This window comes from Mustela nivalis, assembly GCF_964662115.1.
Source record: "Mustela nivalis genome assembly, chromosome: 3".
In the NCBI taxonomy this organism is placed as follows: Eukaryota; Metazoa; Chordata; class Mammalia; order Carnivora; family Mustelidae; genus Mustela; species Mustela nivalis.
The window spans coordinates 83,029,855-83,048,894 of NC_139022.1; the positions used below are offsets into that span (position 1 = coordinate 83,029,855).

A 19,040-nucleotide genomic window follows, 5' to 3' on the forward strand; every position below is an offset into this window, starting at 1 on the left:
CTTATTTCACTAAGCATGATACGCTCTAGTTCCATCCATGTTGTCGCAAATTGCAAGATTTCATTTCTTTTGATGGCTGCATAGTATTCCATTGTGTATATATACCACATCTTCTTGATCCATTCATCTGTTGATGGACATCTAGGTTCTTTCCATAGTTTGGCTATTGTGGACATTGCTGCTATAAACATTCGGGTGCACGTGCCCCTTTGGATCACTACGTTTGTATCTTTAGGGTAAATACCCAGTAGTGCAATTGCTGGGTCATAGCGCAGTTCTATTTTCAACATTTTGAGGAACCTCCATGCTGTTTTCCACAGTGGTTACACCAGCTTGCATTCCCACCAACAGTGTAGGAAGGTTCCCCTTTCTCCACATCCTCACCAGCATCTGTCATTTCCTGACTTGTTGATTTTAGCCATTCTGACTGGTGTGAGGTGATATCTCATTGTGGTTTTGATTTGTATTTCCCTGATGCCGAGTGATATGGAGCACTTTTTCATGTGTCTGTTGGCCATCTGGATGTCTTCTTTGCAGAAATGTCTGTTCATGTCCTCTGCCCATTTCTTGATTGGATTATTTGTTCTTTGAGTGTTGAGTTTGCTAAGTTCTTTATAGATTTTGGACACTAGTCCTTTATCTGATATGTCGTTTGCAAATATCTTCTCCCATTCTGTCAGTTGTCTTTTGATTTTATTAACTGTTTCCTTTGCTGTGCAAAAGCTTTTGATCTTGATGAAATCCCAATAATTCATTTTTGCCCTTGCTTCCCTTGCCTTTGGCAATGTTCCTAGGAAGATGTTGCTGCGGCTGAGGTCGAAGAGGATGCTGCCTGTGTTCTCCTCAAGGATTTTGATGGATTCCTTTCGCACATTGAGGTCCTTCATCCATTTTGAGTCTATTTTTGTGTGTGGTGTAAGGAAATGGTCCAATTTCATTTTTCTGCATGTGGCTGTCCAATTTTCCCAGCACCATTTATTGAAGAGGCTGTCTTTTTTCCATTGGACATTCTTTCCTGCTTTGTCGAAGATTAGTTGACCATAGAGTTGAGGGTCTATTTCTGGGCTCTCTATTCTGTTCCATTGATCTATGTGTCTGTTTTTGTGCCAGTACCATGCTGTCTTAATGATAACAGCTTTGTAATAGAGCTTGAAGTCTGGAATTGTGATGCCACCAACTTTGGCTTTCTTTTTCAATATCCCTTTGGCTATTCAAGGTCTTTTCTGGCTCCATATAGATTTTAGAATTATTTGTTCCATTTCTTTGAAAAAGATGGATGGTACTTTGATAGGAATTGCATTAAATGTGTAGATTGCTTTAGGTAACATAGACATTTTCACAATATTTATTCTTCCAATCCAGGAGCATGGAACATTTTTCCATTTTGTGTGTGTGGGTGTGTGTGTGTGTGTGTCTTCCTCAATTTCTTTCATGAGTACTTTATAGTTTTCTGAGTATAGATTCTGTGCCTCTTTGGTTAGGTTTATTCCAAGGCATCTTATGGTTTTGGGTGCAATTGTAAATAGGATTGACTTCTTAATTTCTCTTTCTTCTGTCTTGTTGATGTAGAGAAATGCAACTGATTTCTGTGCATTGATTTTATATCCCGACACTTTACTGAATTCCTGTACAAGTTCTAGCAGTTTTGGAGTGGAGTCTTTTGGGTTTTCCACATATAGTATCACATCATCTGCGAAGAGTGATAATTTGACTTCTTAATTTGCCGATTTGGAGGCCTTTAATTTCCTTTTGTTGTCTGATTGCTGAGACTAGGACTTCTAGTACTATGTTGAATAGCAGTGGTGATAATGGACATCCCTGCCGTGTTCCTGACCTTAGTGGAAAAGCTTTCAGTTTTTCCATTGAGAATGATATTTGCGGTGGGTTTTTCATAGATGGCTTTGATGATATTGAGGTATGTGCCCTCTATCCCTACACTCTGAAGAGTTTTGATCAGGAAGGGATGCTGTACTTTGTCAAATGGTTTTTCAGCATCTATTGAGAGTATCATATGGTTCTTGTTCTTTCTTTTATTGATGTGTTGTATCACATTGACTGATTTGCGGATGTTGAACCAACCTTGCAGCCCTGGAATAAATTCCACTTGGTCATGGTGAATAATCCTTTTAGTGTACTGTTGAATCCTATTGGCTAGTATTTTGGTGAGAATTTTCGCATCTGTGTTCATCAAGGATATTGGTCTGTAGCTCTCTTTTTTAATGGGATCCTTGTCTGGTTTGGGGATTAAGATGATGTTGGCCTCATAAAACGAGTTTGGAAGTTTTCCTTCCATTTCTATTTTTTGGAACAGTTTCAGGACAATAGGAATTAGCTCTTCTTTAAATGTTTGGTAGAATTCCCCCGGGAAGCTCTCTGGCCCTGGGATTTTGTTTTTTTGGAGATTTTTAATGACTGTTTCAATCTCCTTACTGGTTATGGGTCTGTTCAGGCTTTCTATTTCTTCCTGGTTCAGCTGTGGTAGTTTATATGTTTCTAGGAAAGCATCCATTTCTTCCAGATTGTCAAGTTTGTTGGCATAGAGTTGCTCATAGTATGTTCTTATAATAGTTTGTATTTCTTTGGTGTTAGTTGTGATCTCTCCTCTTTCATTCATGATTTTATTTATTTGGGTCCTTTCTCTTTTCTTTTTGATAAGTCTGGCCAGGGTTTTATCGATTTTATTAATTCTTTCAAAGAACCAGCTCCTAGTTTCGTTGATTTGCTCTATTATTTTTTTTGTTTCTATTTCATTGATTTCTGCTCTGATCTTTATGATTTCTCTTCTCCTGCTGGGCTTAGGGTTTCTTTCTTGTTCTTTCTCCAGCTCCTTTAGGTGTAGGGTTAGGTTGTGTACCTGAGACCTTTCTTGTTTCTTGAGAAAGGCTTGTACCACTATATATTTTCCTCTCAGGACTGCCTTTGTTGTGTCCCACAGATTTTGAACTGTTGTATTTAGTTATCATTTGTTTCCATGATTTTTTTCAATTCTTCTTTAATTTCCCGGTTGACCCATTCATTCTTTAGAAGGATGCTGTTTAGTCTCCATGTATTTGGGTTCTTTCCAAACTTCCTCTTGTGGTTGGGTTCTAGCTTCAGAGCATTGTGGTCTGAAAATATGCAGGGAATGATCCCAATCTTTTGATACCGGTTGAGTCCTGATTTAGGACCGAGGATGTGATCTATTCTGGAGAATGTTCCATGTGCACTAGAGAAGAATGTGTATTCTGTTGCTTTGGGATGAAATGTTCTGAATATATCTGATATATCTGTGATGTCCATCTGGTCCAGTGTGTCATTTAAGGCCTTTATTTCCTGTTGATCTTTTGCTTGGATGATCTGTCCATTTCAGTGAGGGGAGTGTTAAAGTCCCCTACTATTATTGTATTATGGTTGATGTGTTTCTTTGATTTTGTTATTAATTGGTTTATATAGTTGGCTGCTCCCACGTTGGGGGCATAGATATTTAAAATTGTTAGATCTTCTTTTTGGACAGACCCTTTGAGTATGATATAGTGTCCTTCCTCATCTCTTATTATAGTCTTTGGCTTAAATAATCTAATTGATCTGATATAAGGATTGCCACTCCTGCTTTCTTCTGATGTCCATTAGCATGGTAAATTCTTTTCCACCCCCTCACTTTAAATCTGGAGGTGTCTTCGGGCTTAAAATGTGTTTCTTGGAGGCAACATATAGATGGGTTTTGTTTTTTTATCCATTCTGATACCCTGTGTCTTTTGACAGGGGCATTTAGCCCATTAACATTCAGGGTAACTATGGAGAGATATGAATTTAGTGCCATTGTATTGCCTGTAAGGTGACTGTTACTGTATATTGTCTCTGTTCCTTTCTGATCTACCACTTGTAGGCTCTCTCTTTGCTTAGAGGACCCCTTTCAATATTTCCTGTAGAGCTGATTTGGTGTTTGCAAATTCTTTCAGTTTTTGTTTGTCCTGGAAGCTTTTAATCTCTCCTTTTATTTTCAATGATAGCCTAGCTAGATATAGTATTCTTGGCTGCACGTTTTTCTCGTTTAGTGCTCTGAAAATATCATGCCAGCTCTTTCTGGCCTGCCAGGTCTCTGTGGATAAGTCAGGGGCCAATCTAATATTTTTACCATTGTATGTTACAGACTTCTTTTCCCGGGCTGCTTTCACAATTTTCTCTTTGTCACTGAGACTTGTAAATTTTACTATTAGGTGGCGGGGTGTGGGCCTATTCTTATTGATTTTGAGGGGCGTTCTCTGAACCTCCTGAATTTTGATGCTTGTTCCCTTTGCCATATTGGGGAAATTCTCCCCAATAATTCTCTCCAGTATACCTTCTGCTCCCCTCTCTCTTTCTTCTTCTTCTGGAATCCCAATTATTCTAATGTTGTTTCATCTTACGGTGTCACTTCTCTCAATTTCTTCCCTCGTGGTCTAGTAGCTGTTTGTCCCTCTTTTGCTCAGCTTCTTTATTCTCTGTCATTTGGTCTTCTATATCACTAATTCTTCTACCTCATTTATCCTAGCAGTGAGAGCCTCCATTTTTTATTGCACCTCATTAATAGCTTTTTTGATTTCAACTTGGTTAGATTTTAGTTCTTTTATTTCTCCAGAAAGGGCTTTTATATCTCCCGAGGGGGTTTCTCTAATATCTTTCATGCCTTTTTCGAGCCCGGCTAGAACCTTGAGAATTGTCATTCTGAACTCTAGATCTGACATATTACCAATGTATTGATTAGGTCCCTAGCCTTCGGTGCTGCCTCTTGTTCTTTTTTTTTGTGGTGAATTTTTCCACCTTGTCATTTTGTCCAGATAAGAGTATATGAAGGAGCAAGTAAAATACTAAAAGGGTGGCAACAACCCCAGGAAAATATGCTTTAACCAAATCAGAAAAGATCTCAAATCGTGAGGGGGTAGAAAGGGGATAAAAAGAGGTTCAAAAAGAAAGGAAAAAAAAAAGAATTAAAAAAGAAAACGAATAAAGAAAAGTAAAAAAAGGAAAAAATATATATATTACATAAACTAGTTAAAAAACTTTAAAAAGGAAAAGGGTAAAAGTTAAAAAAAATTTAGCAAAAGAAGAGAAAAAAAATGAAAAAGAAAAAAATTACTTTAACTGCAAAACTAAAAAATCACAGGGAGAAAGCCATGAGTTCCGTGCTTTGCTTTCTCCTCCTCTGGAATTCTGCTGCTCTCCTTGGTATTGAAACTGCACTCCTTGGTAGGTGAACTTGGTCTTGGCTGGATTTCTTGTTGATCTTCTGGGGGAGGGGCCTGGTGTAGTGATTCTCAAGTGTCTTTGCCTCAGGCGAAATTGCACCGCCCTTACCAGGGGTTGGGCTGAGTAATCCCTAGGGTTTACTTTCAGGAGCTTTTGTTCCCTGAGTGCTTTCCGTAGAGTTCCAGAGGACGGGAATACAAATGGCGGCCTCCTGGTCTCCAGCCCGGAGTAGCCGAGAGCCCGGGGCCCCACTCCTCAGTGTGCCCTCAGAGAACAGCGCCCAATTACTCCCATCTGCCTGACCTCCGGCTGCGCTCCGAGCTCACCGAGCCTGCGACCGGTTCAAGGTAACCCTGAGCTGTGATCTTACTGTCGGCTCTGTCTCTGTAGCTGGCTTTCCCATTCCAATACCCGCAAGCTCTGTGACACTCAGACACCCCCGATCCTTCTGTGACTCTGCGGGACCTGAGGCCACGCTGACCCTGCGTGGGCTTCGCCCCGGTTTAGCCTCTAGAGCGATGTCTCTCAGAGGAACAGACTTTTAAAAGTCCTGATTTTGTGCTCCGTTGCTCTGCCGCTTGCTGGGAGCTGGCCCCTCCCCCCGGGGTCTATCTTCTCGTTGCTTTGGATTCACATCTCCGCCAGTCCTACCTTTCAGAAAGTGGTTGTTTTTCTGTTTCTAGAATTGCTGTTCTTCTTCTCTTCAATCTGCCGATGGATTTGCAGGTGTTTGCAATCTTTAGATAAGCTATCTAGCTGATCTCCTGCTGGCTGAAGTAGTCTCAGCCTGCTACTTCTCCGCCATCTTGACTCCTCCCTCACACCACATCTTTTTGATCCACTCATCTATCTGTGGACCCTTGAGCTGTTTCCATATCTTGGCTGCTGTAAATAATGCCACAAACTGAGGGTTTCCTGTATCTTTTGAAATTAATATTTCATTTTCCTCAGCTAAATATCCAGAAGTGGAATTACTGGGCTGAATGGTACATCTATTTTTAGGATTTTTTTTGAGGAATCTCCATACTGCTATCCACACTGGCTATACCAGTTTGCATTTCCCCCAACAGTGCATGGGGGTTCCCTTTTCTCTACATTCTTGCCAACATTTGGTCATGTGTTTTGATTCTAGCCATTCTGACAGGTGAGAGGTTGTGGTTTTGACTTGAGTTTCCTTGTGTTTCCAAAACCTTGTGGTTTTGACTTGAGTTTCCCAGACAGTGAGTGATGTTGAGCACCTTTTCATGTGTCTGTTGGCCACTTCTAGGTCGTGTTTGGAAAAATGTCTATTCAGGTTCTCTGTCCACTTTTCAATCAGACTATTTGGTGTTGAATAAGTTCTTTATATATTTTGGGTGTTAAGTCCTAACTGGATCTATCATTTGTAAATATTTTCCCTCAGTGACCTTTTTGTTTTGTTGGTGGTTTCCTTTGCTGGACAAAAACATTTTGTTTTGATAAACAATTAATTAACAATGAAAATAAACCTACTGTTTATTTTTTTACTTTTGTTTCTCTCACCTGGAGAAATCTATCCAAAAAATGGCTAAGTTTGATGTCCAAAAGATTATTGCCTGTGCTTTCTTTAAGGAGTTTTATGAATTCAGATCTTTAATCTATTTGGAGTTCTTCCTGTACAGTATAAGAAAGTGGTTTCATTCTTTTGCATGTAGCTGTCCAGTTTTCCCAACACCATTTATGAAAGATGCTGTCTTTACCCCACTGTGTTTTGCCTCCTTTGTTGTAGAAGAATTGATCACATAACCATGGATTTTTGGGTTCTTCATTTCTATTTCATCAATCTTTTTGTTGTTGTGCCAATACCACACCGTTTTGATTACTACAGCTTTGCAGTGTACTTGCAAACTGGGATGTTGATGCCTCCAGCTTTGTTCTCCTTTCTCAAGATTGCTTGAGCTATTGATGGTCTTTTTTAGTTCCCTAAGAGTTTGAGATTTTAATGGGGCGCCTCGCTGGCTCAGTCAGTGGAGCATGTGACTCTTGATCTCAGGGCTGTGAGTTTGAGCCCCACATTGAGTATAGAGATTACTTTTAAAAATCTTAAAAAAAAAAAAAAACAAAAAATGAGTTTTTTGTTTTTGTTCTATTATGTGGAAAAATACTAGTGGTTATTTTGATAGTGATTGCATTGACTCTGTAGATTGCTTTGGGTTGAAAGGACATGTTTAAACAATATTTGTCCAATTCATGAGCATAGTGTATCTTTCCATTTGTGCTTTTATTGGTTTTATCAGTGTCTTAAAATTTTTAGAGTATAGGTCTTTTACCTCAGTGGTTACATTTATTCCTAGGTTTTATACCATTTGATGTAATTGTAAACAGGGATTTAGTATTCTTAATTTCTCTTTCTACTACTTTGCTATTAGTGTATAGAAATGCAGGGGCACCTGGGTTGAGCCTCTGCCTTCGGCTCGGGTCATGATCCCAGGGTCCTGGGATCGAGCCCCACATCGGGCTCTCTGCTCTGCAGGGAGCCTGCTTCCTCCTCTCTCTCTGCTTGCCTCTCTGCCTACTTGTGATCTGTCAGGTAAATTAAAAAAAAAATCTTTAAAAAAAAAAAAGAAAAAGAAATGCAACTGGTTTTTGTATCCCACAAACTTCTTGAATTTTTTAGTTCTGGCAGTTTTTTGGTAGAGTATTTAGGGCTTCCTATATTCAGATCCTTCATATGCAACTGCTAAGTTTTACTTCTTCCTTACCAACTTGGATGCCTTTCATTTTTCTTTCTAATTGCTATCAGTAGGACTTGAAGCACTCTGCTCAGAGTGGGTATCCTTATCTTGTCCAAAATCTTTGAGGAAAACTTTCAGCATTTCACCCACTGAACAATGGGTTTGCTATATATGGCCTTTATTATATTGAAGTATATTTCCTCTCTGCCCACTTAGTTGAGAGTTTTTAATCATGAATGGATATTGAATTTTGTCAGATGCTTTCTTTGCATCTTTTGAACTGTAATTACAAGATCATTAATTTTCTTTCTTAATACAGTGTACCATATTGACTTTGTGTATGTTAAACCATCCTTGCATCCCCAGAATAAATCCTGCTTGATTGTCATGAATGATTGTTTTAGTGGATTGTTGAATGTGGTTTGTTAATACTTGAGGATTTTGGCATCTACGTTCACCACAGATATTGGTGTGCTCTGGTTCCAAGTTACTCTATACAAAGGTTATACTGATAGATTCTTCCTAAAGATAAAAACAGAAGATTTTCAAGTTTGCCCTTCCCATTGCTGAGTTTGAAGTTGACTGGGATAATGCAAAGATTCAATTGGCAGTAAGCTATAAGGAAATACTCCTGTATTTGTCAGGAATCCTGTGACTGACCTATTGGTCCAGCCTCTTCTCCTTTGCCCATTTTCATTATAAAGGCTACTTGCATACTCTGCCTCTCTTAAACAATACTAGACAAGAGGATATAAACACATACATGGTGGAAGCTTTGGAAGAGCTTTTACTCTACTGAAAGGACAGGTACACCAGGCACTGCCCTCTTCCCCCAGCTTCCAATGTAAATATATACTCTGGATCTATGGCAGCCACACTGCAACCATAACGAAAAGGCCAAGAAATCACTTGTTCTGACTAATACCAGCAACAGATGAAAAGTATGGTTTTAAAACTGCATCAAGTGGGCGCCTGGGTGGCTCAGTGGTTAAGCCGCTGCCTTCGGCTCAGGTCATGATCTCAGGGTCCTGGGATCGAGTCCCGCATCGGGCTCTCTGCTCGGCAGGGAGCCTGCTTCCCTCTCTCTCTCTGCCTGCCTCTCCATCTACTTGTGATTTCTCTCTGTCAAATAAATAAATAAATAAAATCTATAAAAAAAAATAAAATAAAATAAAACTGCATCAAGATTGTTTTTTAAGCAGCTGGTCAGGAGGAAAATCTTTGCTAAAGCTTAACAACAATTTAAATATACTTAGAAACTACATTAGAAAATATATTTAAATATATTTAAAACTCTTTTATTAAACAATTTCTTTATTTTGGGGTTATACTGCAAATAAAGTTTTCTGATATAGCTAATTAAAATTAACACAGCAATATGTATGCCCGTCTAAATGGTGATACTAAGTTCAAAACCAATTGCTCCAAACCAATTGCCTAGCTTGCCTAGTCCTATGAGTAGGGGTACAAAGACACATAAACCAACAGATAAATTATATATTACATGTTTATTAAGGGTACCACTTTTATGTAAAATTTACATTTTATGAAAAAAATCAAAAATATTTACAAAATTGTTTAAGATAGATTTGCATTGTTCTAATTACAACTCAGAGTAGTAAATAACATTTCTTAAAAACTCACATTTGTTAGAGTTCTGTGTTTACAAATTCTTGGTTAAAGAGGCAGCTACAAAGTTTATCACTATACATAAGCAAGAACCAGCTTGCTAAATACATTTCCCATTGAAAATCTACTGGTCTTTTTTACACCATTAGTGGATTTAAATGAAAAACAAAAATCAATATAAACTCATATGGCTTCAAAATTGTAACCTGTGCCTAATACAAATGTAGGTATCAACACTTGGTATGAAGGCTGTGGTAATTAAGAAAGTGCAGAAGTTTAACCATTTTACTAATTTGTACAATGTCAGGTAATACTTGATTTAAAAACAAACATGGTGACTGTAATGGTGTCTGAAGTCCAATAATAAAGTATTAACTGCTCATTAGAAGAGCCCGATTACAAAGCAGTTACATTTAAGATTTCAGTAAGGGGCTATAATTGGCATTTAAAAGAACACAATATAAGAGTTAGCAATTCTCATTTCACTCACTGTGTAGTAAAGATGAACATTTCAGCAAATTGTCTTAATGTGCTGCTTTAGTGAAATCTGAATTTAGAATTGGGCTAACACTGAATATATTTAAAAAGCACATACTGTGTTACATGTATTGCTAGTAAGTAGATTTTCTGCTGTTATTTAGTAGAGCAAGACATTACATAAGTGTCTTAGTAGGGGTTTTATGTTCTGTAAAGCTTAACAGAATAATTAGTGGTTTTATATAAATTATCATATATAATACAATTTATCACTTCTACATAAGATGCAGGACACTGGCATTTATCCTTATAAATAAAACTTTCATTTGTAAATCATGAAACTATCCAAAATATTTTAAGTCCTTCAATTAATCAGGATTTGCTATAAAGTTAGGTTTTTTACTATTTAATATTAGTAGTTCAAGAAATGCTTAACCCAATCCATCACTTCAAATAATCTCCATATTTCTAGCAGGTGGCAGTTACATAATAAAAACATATAAATGGGTAATTTTCCCAACTGTTGAAATGAAAACATTGGCAGTACTTCTCCAATGCCAAAACTAATGTTTCTTAAATGTGTTCCTCACAAATTAAAAAATTCATGCTCACAACACATTCAGTAACGTATGTAATTTTCCAATGATAAAAAGAATGAAGGGAAGTGCCAAGCTGATAAATAAAACAGCAGTTACCAATTAACCATTAATCAGTTTTTCAATGTTTCCTTTATGATTTACATACTCAGGTGGAATAACTGAAGGTAACGTTTTCCCCCTGCAAACATATGCAGGTATATGTTTGGGTATATTTCTCTTTCGAGTGGCTATAGTGTATCACTGAAAAAGTGAGCCACAGTGTTAAAGTACAAATTATCCTTTAGTTACTCTGAATTTCCTTCCCAACTAAGGCCAAAGGTATTTACACAAACGGCAATTATGTTGTAAAAATGTTTGACCACCCTAAGACAGAAGAGAGAAGATCCAGACTGCCTGGGGAAAAAAACTGAGGCACATTAATGAACACAAACTGGATAGGCACATTTCTGGCTTTTGTTATTGTTTTAAAAGGCACACATTATGTAATCCATATAAAAATAAATTAAATCTACAGCATTAATTCTTAAAAACAATCACAAATTCTATAAAATTAACTAACTGCAGAAGTAAATTTCTCTGCTGTCTTTTGCAAGCTTATTTAAAAAACATTGCACTTGAGAATTAAAAATATACAAAACACCATTTACACTTTATTAATGTTTATATGAGAATCAAATTATACATTTTTTGCATACGCCTTAGACTCTGGTCTGATTACTTTATGGCACATAACTCAATTTCAGCATTCTAAATTAACATTATCCAAAACTTAAAAGTCACATTCTGTGTTTCTCCATTCAATATCAAACTCAGGAAATTTCAAAGCTATCTTTGACTCTAAAAATTTATGGAAAGCTGAATTATTTTGTGCTTGCTCTCCTGAAATTTTAGGCCTGATAATACACTACCACTGAACATAGACACTGAAGATAATGTAAAATTTCAGCCTAGGAAAACTTACTGAGAATCTCAACAAATGTGCTTCTGGAAAATGGCAGTTGATCATTAAGAGTGTTGAAAATCATTTCAGTGCTGAAAATCATTTCAGTGCTATTGCTTTTGATGACCCACTTCAAAAGTGCAACTTAATGTTTGTAATCAGTTCTCAAATATGTGTATGTTCAAAGACCTAATTCAAGCTAACATGGTGTTGGAAAGAATAGACAACACAGGATGGCAAGCCTGTACTTCTTTAGAGCCAACCAGTGTCCCAGGTCCATCAACAATCTGCCAGGTATCGTCCTGAAAAACACAGAGCAGACCCCTGAAATTACACCTTCACGTGAACTCAAAGGAGGACATTTTCACTGTGGGTAGATACATAAACTCAGTCCCCACCTGCTGTTGACAATACATTAGAAACAGATCACAGGTGTCTGTCCGGCTGTCCGGACCATGATTACTCTCTTCCAGGTGTGTCTCTACCTAGCACTTTGTACAAAGGTCAAAGAACAAAGTTTCCATGACTTCAGATTATAAACTGCTTGACAGTTTATTAAACAGTTGCTTAGAAAAGTACTGTTCGAATATAAATGTTTCCCGGGTACATTAAAAACTTAAAATCTCCCAACTTACCAGTGGCAAACCGCTTCTTTACTAAGGAAAGCCTATAGCCAGTGCCTACAAGCTCAATATCTACTCCTGAGAGGGTATTTCCCTCGCTGAGGAATTGCACTGCAAGTGTGGTGGGTTTACTAGGTCCTTCTGAAAGATCAAATTTTGCTCTGAGGGACCCAGAACCTATAAGGCAAAGAATAAAATAACTTAAATAGGGCAACATAAAATTGACAGAGAAAAAACAAATGAAGATGATGAACTATGTCCTATGCCAAATTCATAAAATGTATACAGTAAACAAACCATTGTCCTGTTTCCAAAGCAGACTTTATTCAATGAGTCTGAATTAATTTAATCCCTACTTCTCTCTAACTTAATAGTAAGCACATGTGCTACAGACACATGCTGAAGTCAGTAAAAAGAGAAAAAGGAAGTCCATGAGGGCAGTTCAGAGGGAACCCTAGAAGGAGTATGAGAAGGAATAAAGTCAGAAATGACAGCCAACTATCATTATATGGGCGTGGGAGAGGTAAAGAAGGAAGGACAGATAAGTTTGGGAAAGCTGTACCAATGCCATTATTTTCTACTGTGCTTCTTAAAATTTAACTGGTCTATCATGCCAAATACAGCTGACCTTTAAACATAGGTTTGAACTATGTGGGTCCACTTAAAGATGGACTTTTCCCCCATCGGTACAGTACTGTAAATGGATTTTCTCTTCCAATTTTCTTAATATTCTCTGTGATTTAGCTTACTTTGTTTTGACAATACGGTATATAATACACAGAACAGTATGTATTCAACTGTTATCAGTAGAGCTTCTGGTCAACAGTAGACTATTACTAATAGTTTCGGGGGGGAGTCAAAGTTATACGTGGATTTTTAACTATACAGTGCTGCCATGACGGGTGGAGTGCAGGGGGTTAGGCACTCCTCACCCCTACATTGGTCAACGGTCAACTAGGTAGTTCTGAGATGTTTTCTTTTCAGTATAACCATTTATTCAACATACCCTAGTCTAATCATATGCCATAAATTGTAAACCAAATAATTATGAAGACTGTGACAGATGCTGTACAAGAGCTCTCAAGAGCTATGGGCATAGAAGCACATAAAATGATGGTGAAGATGACAATGTGAATTGCAGGCAGAGGTAACTACAGGTACAGAGATGGGAGACATGAGAGAGCACAGTGCCTTTAAGGGACCTGCATACATCACAGAAGAGCTGGAGAACAGGATGGAAGAGTGGCAGAAGGTAAGACTAGAGTGATAGAAGGAACAAGCTCGAAGTATCTTTATAATTCACCATAAGAAATAATCCTAGGGAGCCACTAAAGGTAAGACAAAAACATTTCAGATTGGTATCTCACAAGGGGAGAGAAGTACAAGATACAAGGTAGGGAAACTATCTAAAAGCCAATAAGACAGTGTAGGACTCTGTGACAGTTGATTAAACAGGGGATCTCAACTTGGCTAAGGGAAAGGAAAAAAGTAAATGCATTTGAAACATATTTCAGAGTTGGGAGTCAAAAAAGGGGGAAAAGAGGGGGAGTCTAGGAGTGTGTTCAGGTTTCTGGTCAAGGAAAATAGATGGAATTGGTAGGTAGCAGGAGCGACATTCTAGGATTCCCTGCACAGAAGCTGAACACCATGGAAATCTGAAGGAAGATACCATAACCCCAATCCAGCCCACAGGGCTGGGCATGATGGCACAGATCAGCTGGGGGTGAACTGCTGCCTAATTCTTAAATGCTGTCCAAACCTCCCTTAAACTTTTACAATTCTCTTGAGAGGCAATTCAATTCTGTCAAAGTTCTACTACAGGCCAAGAGCAGCCACCTTGGCAGTCCTTAAACTTGAGAATTATTTCCTGTCCCTCTTCTGGGCATAGAGCCAGAATAGAAATATATTCCTATTTTACAGTATTCTAATTTGGATATTTCTTTTTAAAGGCTGACTAACCAAATCAGAACCACATTTAAAAGATTTTTCCATTTCTTTACATACACTGATACCTGAAGAGCAGAGGCAAACTATTAAAATACCTGGTTAGAAAATCTGTATCTTATTTTTGAAGGAACAATTTCCCTTGTTAGTACTTAAAATAGTAGAGTTTCATTAAATAGGGGAAAAATATATGTCCTCTTTTCCCTACTAATTGGTTGTAAGCCCTCAATTTAAATAGGATTTCTGGTTTACTTCTAGTTTTAACTAGGAATTTCAAATTTGTCTCCCCAGAAGCCATACTGTTTGTGTAAAAGTCAGCACCACTGGCATCTGAAAATAGGCAAACTTCAAGTACCAAACAGCAACAAAGTAACTGTAGGTCATCTTGGTTATTTCAGCAAACACATATTTCTCTAGCTGAGGTCTGATTCAGCATGGTATGCATAAATAAATAGCCACTATAACTATATGGCTACATAAAACTATATGTTTTATGCTTAAAATGTTCAAAGAAAAAACCCGTAAGCAAAACTGGGAAAGCTTAAAAAACAAACAAACTCTACTTAATAGGAAAAGTTATTGAAGGTTAATTAGGCATTCAAAGGAGAGCAGGAGAATTTTCTTAACTTTAAGACAAAATCAGAATAATTAAAGACTTGACAGTCCTGGAAATTATATTCTAAATTGACTTAGGGGAGACACTAGGATGACCAGATAGCAGATTTTTCCTTTGCATTCTGAACACAGACGGAGACTTGGTAGGAGTAAGCAATTAACTTGTTTCTCCTTAAAATAATAAGCAGAGAAGTAAAAGCTGTTGATGGTTGGTTTGACTAAGGTGATACGACGAGGACGAGGAAACATTGTCTTAAGAAGGTGGAAAGGCAAACAAAGGGGATTTTTAAAGTCTGGAACCTTTTGCATGATTTCTGGGAAGCCAGAAGGACCCCCATAACAGAATGACCTCAAGGGTGTTGAAAGAATTTCAGTTAGTTAACAGGTTACCCAGCAGAATAGATCGGGAATAGAATAGGTTCTATTAATAGGATAGGTTCTGCTTGAAAACACCTAATGAAGTAAACTGAAAGTTATCCTGTGAGCACATGCACTTAGACAGTTTTTATAAAGGTTATGGCAAAACAAATGCTTTTTCTTACAGAGATAAGCATATTCTATCTTGGGGGGACGGGGGGGCAGGGGGGAGATGTGTTCCGAATTTCAACTAGTCCACTCTTAAAATTTAAGGCATTAACTTCCACCTAGTGGTCAATTCTAGAACTGAAGGCAAGAAAATCCAAGGGAAAGCTTTCCATAAAAACACCTAAAAAATCCATTTTCAGGGGTACTACATTATAAACAAAAAAAGCATACACACACTTACCTCCATTTTCTGATTTCTCTGAAATACCAGACAGTTTCCAAAAGGCTTTCATTTGTTCTGCATTCCTATAAGAACAAGTATCTTCAGATTAGTTGTCCAGCACAGTGCCTTACAATGGATGGGCAATCAATAAATAAATGTATTTTAAATATTTCACCAGGGGGCGCCTGGGTGGCTCAGTGGGTTAAAGCCTCTGCCTTTGGCTCAGGTCATGATCTCAGGGTCCTGGGATAGAGCTTGACACTGAGCTCTCTGCTCAGCAGGGAGCATGCTCCCCACCCCCCCACCCCCCCCACCCCCGCCTGCCTCTCTGCCTACTTGTGATCTCTCTCTGTCAAATAAGTAAATAAAATCTTTTTAAAAATAAATACACAAATAAATATTTCACCAGAATAACTAGAGGGCTAAATTTACTTTTAGTATTACCTGGTGAAGATGTGTTTATGATATAATGCTATATCTTAGTGGAAATTTACTGAATTACAAAATTCTTCTGGTCAGAGAAAGTAAAACTGGATAAGTGATCCAGTACCTTCATTACTAAAGAAGAAGAAGATTTTATTAAAGAGTGAAGCAAATAGAATGTCAGAGCCTCTACTCGTATTAAAAAAGGGAACAAGAGGGTGCCTGGGTGGCTCAGTTGAACAACTCCCTGATCCTGGAGTCCTGGGACCAAGTCCCACATTGGGTTCCCGGCTCCCGCCTCCCGGGGAAGTCTGCTTCTCCCTCTGACCTCCCTTCTCATGCCCTCTCTCACTGTCTCTCTCTCAAATAAATAAAATCTTTTAAAAAAAGGTGGGGGGTAAGAAGAAGTTAAGAGATGAGAGTTACTAAACTAGTAAGACAGTTGTTCTTACAGATATGCTAGATGCTGTATTTAACCCTGCAAAATAATTATCTGAGGTTAAGTAGTTTGCCTAAGGGTAAACTTGTACTGAATCATTCAAGTCCGGGTGGGACAGCAAGCGCACTTTTGGATTGAGGTTACAGTGATTTGACTAATAGGATGAACAGAATCTTTCATACACACCATGGTTTCCATGGTAAAATGCACTAAAACTTTTCAAACTTCCAAGACAACTTTGAGAACTTAGGTTCTAGAAGCTGGGACTTGCAGCAGAAATTTATCAGGAATTCAGAAATCTAAAATTTACCATATCGCAGGAGGAAGGGACTGCATGTTTGTGACTCCTCCATCCACAGGTACCACCACCTGTATGTTGGAAAGTACACTTGGTGCCACCATAGCTTCTGGGTTGTACTTATAATCCACTCTAAGATCTGTGGTGCCAGCACTGCATTTCCAGTATGTTGCAAGATTTAGAGGAGTAGACTGAATACCATTTGATGATACCTTTGAAAAGAAAAAAATAAAGCTTTTTACCCAAAAAGTAAACAAGCCATGCTTATGACATGTATGACATAAGAGGTCTTGGAATCAAAAATAATGATGGAAATATTGCTAGGCAGAATAAATCAGGCTCATCTCCAAGGATTAAGAGCTACTATCCAAGTGTAGATAGATCTAGGACTATCTACATCAAAATATCCATTATGCTTGTGCTAAATACATATTCCTGGGGAAGGGGAAGGGACTCCCTTTTTTCCCCCCTAATTTCTTTCATGAGTACTGTATAGTTTTCTGAGTACAGATTCTTTGTCTCTTTGGTTAGGCTATCTTATGGTTTTGGATGCAACTGTAAATGGGATCGACTCCTTAATTTCTCTTTCTTCTGTCTTGTTATTGGTGTACAGAAGTGCAACTGATTTCTGTGCATCAATTTTATATCCTGACACTTTACTGAACTCCTGTAAGAGTTCTAGCAGTCTTGGAGTGGAGTCTTCTGGGTTTTCCACATAAAGTATCCTGTCATCTATGTATGTAACTTTTGATTATCTCCATATATCTAACATCGAATTTTAAGATTCCTTATAAATTAAAAGAATTTAAATTGAAGATAAATCATGCAATACTCCAAATCGAGAATCAGAATACTTCCAACTCCAAGTGTTTAATTTTAATCACATGATATTTGTTATGCTCCACAAATAAGTGAAACCATATGATAATTGACTCTCTCTGCTTGACTTATTTCACTCAGCATAATCTCTTCGAGTCCCGTCCATGTTGCTACAAAAGTCGGGTATTCATCCTTTCTGATGGAGGCATAATACTCCATCGTGTATATGGACCACATCTTCCTTATCCAAATCACATGACCCACAGTAAATGGTGTAATTCTTTTCCATTCTTTAACTCCTTGCTCAAAATAACTCCTTTCTATTGAGACCTACCCTGATCACCCTGTCTAAATGTACACTATTACATTTTCATTCTTCCTTATTCCACACACTTTGCCTTTTCTCAATAACATATATTTTTATCTACTTATTACATATACTATCTTCCTTGCTATTCCTGGTGAACAGGCACTGAATAATAGTTACAGAATTAATAATAATGAATACTTGGGATAAACTTTAAGCCCACTTAAGTGGCAGCACTTTTTAAAGTTATGTATTTCTTAGAAACACAAGCCATTTTAATATAACTATTCTATTAAAAATTCAGATAGTATGGGGGCAAGGGGTGGTGCCTGGGTGGCTCAGTTGGTCAGGCGTCTGTCTTTGATTCAGGTCGTGATCTCAGGGTCCTAGCATCAATTGCTGCATAGGGCTCCGTGCTCAGCAGGGAGGCCTGCTTCTCCCTCTCCACCCCTTCCCCCGCCCTGCTTGTGCTCATTCTAGTAAATACAATCTTTAAAAAAATTCAGATAGTATAGAAGTATATGAAATAGAAAACCTATCCCTTAACATTCTTACTCCCCATTGTTAACACTGTGGTACATATCCTTAAACACATTTGGTAGGCATGAATACATGAATCTCATTCTTTTTAAAGGCTGTAGTAACTAATCGATCAACTAATCAATCTCTTCCGTAGATGTGTACGTAACTGGCTTCCATAAAATGCACTGAATATTTTTGTAACTTCGCTTTTTGCCCATTTGTGAAGAACTGATTTTTTGAGGTGGAATTGCTGAATTAAAGGTTCAACTAACTATTCAGGGCACCTGAGTGGCACAGCTGTTTACGCATCAGACTCTAAGTTTCAGCTCAGGTTGTGATCTCAGGATCTTGAGATGGAGTCCCATGTTGGGCTTGAGATTTCTCTTTCTCTCCCTCTGCCCCGCCTGCTCATGCTCTCTCTCTAAATAATTCTTTAAAAATTCAACTATTCAGCAATATAATCGGTTCATCAGTTTGATTAACTTATACACCTTCTAACAAGTGGTCCCACCTCTTTTTATAGAGCATCTTGCCCATTTTTGTCAATTAATGGGCTAAACACCAGTATCTCACTGTTGTCTTACTATTCATTGCTCTGGGGGCACCTGGGTGGCTCCATCGGTTAAGTGGCTGCCTTTGGCTCATGTTCCCAGAGTCTTAGAATTGAGCCCCACATCTGGCTCTCTGCTCGGTGGGGAGCCTGCTTCTCCCTCTCCCTCTGCCTGCTGTTCCACCTGCTTGTGCGCTTGTTCTCTCAAA

At 38.1% G+C, this 19,040-nt stretch overlaps 1 protein-coding gene across 4 annotated transcripts in view; it reads right to left on the reverse strand.

Moving 5' to 3' along the window:
* Positions 1-9,387: 9,387 nt before the first annotated feature.
* FCHO2 (FCH and mu domain containing endocytic adaptor 2) overlaps positions 9,388-19,040 on the reverse strand; it is a 117,240-nt gene continuing 107,587 nt past the window's right edge. For all 4 annotated transcript variants that reach the window (XM_082722918.1, XM_082722917.1, XM_082722920.1 and 1 more), the window contains 4 exons: positions 16,646-16,845; positions 15,492-15,556; positions 12,179-12,343; positions 9,388-11,845 (listed from right to left, as the gene is read on the reverse strand). In XM_082722918.1, the coding sequence (XP_082579044.1) occupies positions 11,823-11,845; positions 12,179-12,343; positions 15,492-15,556; positions 16,646-16,845 (453 nt within the window). In that variant the 3' untranslated portion in view covers positions 9,388-11,822. The remainder of the gene's footprint in view (positions 11,846-12,178; positions 12,344-15,491; positions 15,557-16,645; positions 16,846-19,040) is intronic.